The sequence below is a fragment of the Penaeus japonicus genome, unplaced genomic scaffold, assembly GCF_977035675.1.
Source record: "Penaeus japonicus unplaced genomic scaffold, GWHDUDI00000001_assembly GWHDUDI00001802, whole genome shotgun sequence".
Lineage (NCBI taxonomy): Eukaryota > Metazoa > Arthropoda > Malacostraca > Decapoda > Penaeidae > Penaeus > Penaeus japonicus.
Genome location: NW_028236204.1, coordinates 1 through 5,000, shown reverse-complemented (window position 1 = coordinate 5,000; position 5,000 = coordinate 1). Strand labels below are relative to the sequence as shown.

Here is a 5,000-nt window from a genome sequence, read left to right as displayed (position 1 = left end):
ATAGTATAGCCTTCATCTTTGTTTGGTTCGAAGTAGAGGAGAGAGAGTGTTGGGTGTTCTAGAGGCAGGGTGCCGAGTAATGCCTTTCCAAAGGACACGAAGATGATGCATTATCATTTAAATTATCAATCCAATTCTCATCTTTATTCATTGTCTTTATATCAATCGTATTCATTATCTTTCTCCTTCCTATTCTCCTTATCATTCTCACTAATATTTTTTTTAATTCTCTTTTTCATTCTCATTCCTAAGAATATTGAGTAGCCTTGTCGCTCCTTTTTCCTCTCATTCTCATCATAGGTGTTGTTCCCAATCTCTTTCCACTCTGTGAATTGTTTTTCTTGTTCTAGTTCTATTCATCCTTTTAACCACTTTCCAAATTATTCTTATATCTTTCAGGAAATAATATCATTGGTAATTTCATTCCTTGTCTTACAATCCATTCTATCCTTTTCATTCTCATTATTGGCCTCATGTCGGCTTATATTTCATATCTTGCTAATACTTATTCTCATTATAATAATCACTTAATTTTTTTGTAGCTCTCAATGTGATCACTTTCTTTATTCATACCATTAATGTTATTTCCACTTTCCCTTCATGATATTTTGGATTTTCATTTTGAATCTCGCACTATCACTACTACTTTCATATTGATATTCCTTTACATTGACTTTATATGCATCATTTTGATCATTATCATTTACATACACCCTCATTCCAAGTATCATTAACATTGTCATTAACATTTTAATTCGTGTCCACATTAATTCCCTTCCATTTGTCATTATATCCTTCTATTGTATGTCATTTATTTATTCTCTCATTATAATTTTATAATTATTCTTATCTCTCTAGCTATAATGATAATATTCATTGCCATTCATTGTTGTTGTTATTTTTATGAATTATTATTATCAACATGATTGATATCATCATTATTATTTCCATTACTAATATTTTTATTAATATTATTATGATCATTATCTCACTGTCATTCTCATTCACATTCACTTTCTCATTGTCCTTCTCACTCACATTCACCTCATTGTCATTCTCACTCACTTTCACCTTTCACTGCCATCCTCACATTCACCTTCTCATTGTCCTTCTCACTCACATTCACCTTCTCATTGTCATTCTCACTCACATTCACCTTCTCATTGTCATTTTCACTCACATTCACCTAATTGTCATTCTCACTCACTTTCACCTTTCACTGTCATCCTCACATACTCCTTCTCATTGTCACTCTCACTCACATTCGCCTATTAATTGTCATTCATACTCACATTCACCTTTTCACTGTCATTCTCACTCACATTCACCTTCTCATTGTCATTCTCACTCACATTCACCTTCTCATTGTTATTTTCACTCACTCACATTCACCTTCTCATTGTCATTCTTATTCACATTCACCTTCTCATTGTCATTCTCACTCACATTCACCTTTTCATTGTCATTTTCACTCACATTCACTTTTTCATTATCATTCTCACTCATTCACCTTCTCTTTGTCATTTCCACTCACATTCACCTTCTCACTGTCATTATTATTCACATTCACATTCTTGTCATTCTCACTCACATTCAACTTCTCACTGTTATTCTCATTCACATTCACCTTCTCATTGTCATTCTCACTCACATTCACCTTCTTTTCATTCTCATTCACATTCACCTTATCATTGTCATTTTCACTCACATTCACCTTTTCATTGTCATTCTAACTCACATTCACCTTCTCATTGTCATTCTCACACACATTCAACTTCTCACTGTCATCCTTACTAATATTCACCTTCTCATTGTCACTCTCACTCACATTCACCTTCTCATTGTCACTCTCACTCACATTCACCTTCTCATGTTGATTCTCACTCACATTCACCTTCTCATTGTCATTCTCACTCACATTCACCTTCTCATTGGCATTTTCACTCACATTCACCTTCTCATTATCATTCTCACTCATATTCACCTTCTTGATATCATTCTCACTCACATTCACCTTCTCATTATCATTTTCACTAGCACTCACCTTCTCATTGTCATTCTCACTCGCATTCACCTTCTCATTATTATTCTCACTCACATTCACCTTCTCATTGTCATTATCATTCATATTAACCTTCTCATTGTCATTCTCATTTACATTCACCTTCTCATTGTCATCCTCACTCACATTCACCTTCTCAATGTCATTCTCATTCATTCACCTTCTCATTGTCATTCTCACTCATTCACCTTCCCATTGTCATTCTTACTCACATTCACCTTCTCATTGTTATCCTCACTCACATTCACCTTCTCACTGTCATTCTCACTTACATTCACCTTCTCATTGTCATTCTCACTCACATTTACCTTCTCATTGTCATTTTCACTCACATTCACCTTCTCATTATCATTCTCACTCATATTCACCTTCTTGTTATCATTCTCACTCACATTTACCTTCTCATTGCCATTCTCACGCACATTCACCTTTTCATTGTCATTCTCATTCATATTAACCTTCTCATTGTCATTCTCATTCACATTCACCTTCTCATTGTCATTCTCACTCACATTCACCTTCTCATTGTCATTCTCACTCATTCACCTTCTCATTGTCATTCTCACTCATTCACCTTCTCATTGTCATTCTCACTCACATTCACCTTCCCATTGCCATTCTTACTCACATTCACCTTCTCACTGTCATTCTCACTTACATTCACCATCTCATTTTCATTTTCACTCACATTCACTTTCTCTTTTTCATTCTCACTCGCATTCATCTTCTTATGTCATTCTCACTCGCATTCAACTTCTCGGGTACATTCTCACTCACATTCACCTTCCCATTGTCATTCTAACTCATTCACCTTCTCATTGTTATTCTAACTCATTCACCTTCTCATTGTCATTCTCACTCACATTCACCTGCTCATTGTCATTCTATCTCACATTCACCTTCTCACTGTCATTGTCACTCACATTCACCTTCTCATTGTCATTCTCACTCACTCACATTCACCTTCTCACTGTCATTATCATTCACATTGACCCTCTTATTGTCATTCTCACTCACATTCACCATTTCATTGTCATTGTCATTCACATTCACCTTCTCATTGTTATTTTCACTCACATTCACCTTCTCATTGTCATTCTCACTCACATTCACCTTCTCATTGCCATTCTCACTCACATTCACCTTCTCATTGTCATTCTCACTCACATTCACCTTCTCACTGTCATTATCATTCACATCCACCTTCTCATTGTCATTCTCATTCAAATTCACCTTCTCATTGTCATTCTCACTGACATTCACCTTCTCATTGTCATCCTCACTCACATTCACCTTCTCATTGCCATTCTCACTCACATTCACCTTCTCATTTTCATTCTCACTCACATTCACCTTCTCATTGTCATTTTCTCTCACATACACCTTCTCATTGCTATTCTCACTCACATTTACCTTCTCATTGTCATTCTCACTCACATTCACCTTCTTATTATCATTCTCACTCATATTCTCCTTATTATCATTCTCACTCACATTCACCATCTCATTGTCATTCTCACTCATATTCACCTTCTTATTATCATTCTCGCTCACATTCACCTTATTATCATTTTCACTCACATTCACCTTCTCATTGTCATTCTCACTCTCATTCACCTTCGCATTGTCATCCTCACTTCCCTTCTCACGCTCATTACTCACAAACAGACGTCTAACACAAGCATCTTCCTCCCTCAGATAAGACTCCCTTACACTTTGCTTCCGAGAACGGCCATCTTGCTGTTGCAGAGACGATCCTCGAGAAGGGCGGAGAAGTGAACGCCAAGACTATGATTGGTAAGGCGATTGGAAAGCGAGTGACTTCTTAAAGGCACCAGAAGAATTTTGCTTTAGTTTCTTTTGTCTTCTTTGTCTTTATGGAATTTTATAATAATTATTGTTATAATTTAATAAGGGAATCTTTATCATCTTTTATCATTAATTTTATTGATATTTATTTCTTTATTCTATGAATTTTTCAATGAAATATTTTCATAGATTATTTTATAACTAAGAAAAAAATAGATTTTTCTATATTTCTTTATACTATAAATGTTATAATGATTAGTTATGATAATTATGATAATAATAAGTATGATCATCTTAATTATTACTGACATTGTCATTATTATTTTCCTGATTATTTATAAGAAATATGATCATCCTGATCATCAATCATAATCATCATCAATGGTGCTATTCATATTATCATTATTATTTCATTACTATAACTATCATTGTTACTCCCATTTCTACTAAATTATCAATTGTTATCATCCTTCTTCTTCTCATTATTGTTATTTTGATGGTGATCCTGTTCTTGTTCTCCTACATGCTTTTGTTGGTGGTGTTGTTGCGAGGTCTTTGTCAGTGATGACAAAGACAATGATGATAATGGAGAAAGTAATGGCAACAAAAGCAACAACAATAATGATGATAATGAAAAGTTTCATAATGTTGATGGTGGTAATGGTAACAATATTAATGATAAAGTAATCATCACTGATAATATTGATGATAACACTTTCAAGATGATAATAGAACTAATGATAATGGTAATGACATATTTATGATAACAATGATAATAATAATGGTGATGATGAATAATGATAGTAATAAATTTAGAAATATAAAAGTTTAGTTAAGTCCCCCCGAACGGCGGGTCCGTTTTCTTTGACATACGTAATGTCTCCCATGTTCCACCAATATTTGATGTTTTTTATTTTACGCTTATTTACTACAAGAAAGACATGTTTTGTTTATGTTACACCATTTATCAGGTGTATGTTTTTCCATTATGAAGACTATATATTTTAACTGCATTGAAACAGAAGTGTAAATCATTTTATATCAATATGATTTTCTGAATAAATTAGCAGACGCTCAACACCACCACGTGTTTCAATGGCTAAAGAATAGCTTTAATTACTGCACGAAT

At 34.0% G+C, this 5,000-nt stretch overlaps 1 protein-coding gene across 1 annotated transcript in view; it reads left to right on the top strand.

The window, feature by feature from the left end:
- LOC147466325 (uncharacterized) overlaps positions 1-3,987 on the top strand; it is a 9,380-nt gene extending 5,393 nt beyond the window's left edge. The window contains exon 5 of the mRNA XM_086535657.1: positions 3,761-3,987. Within this exon, the coding sequence (XP_086391783.1) occupies positions 3,761-3,891 (131 nt within the window). The 3' untranslated portion in view covers positions 3,892-3,987. The remainder of the gene's footprint in view (positions 1-3,760) is intronic.
- The last annotated feature ends 1,013 nt before the right edge of the window (positions 3,988-5,000 follow it).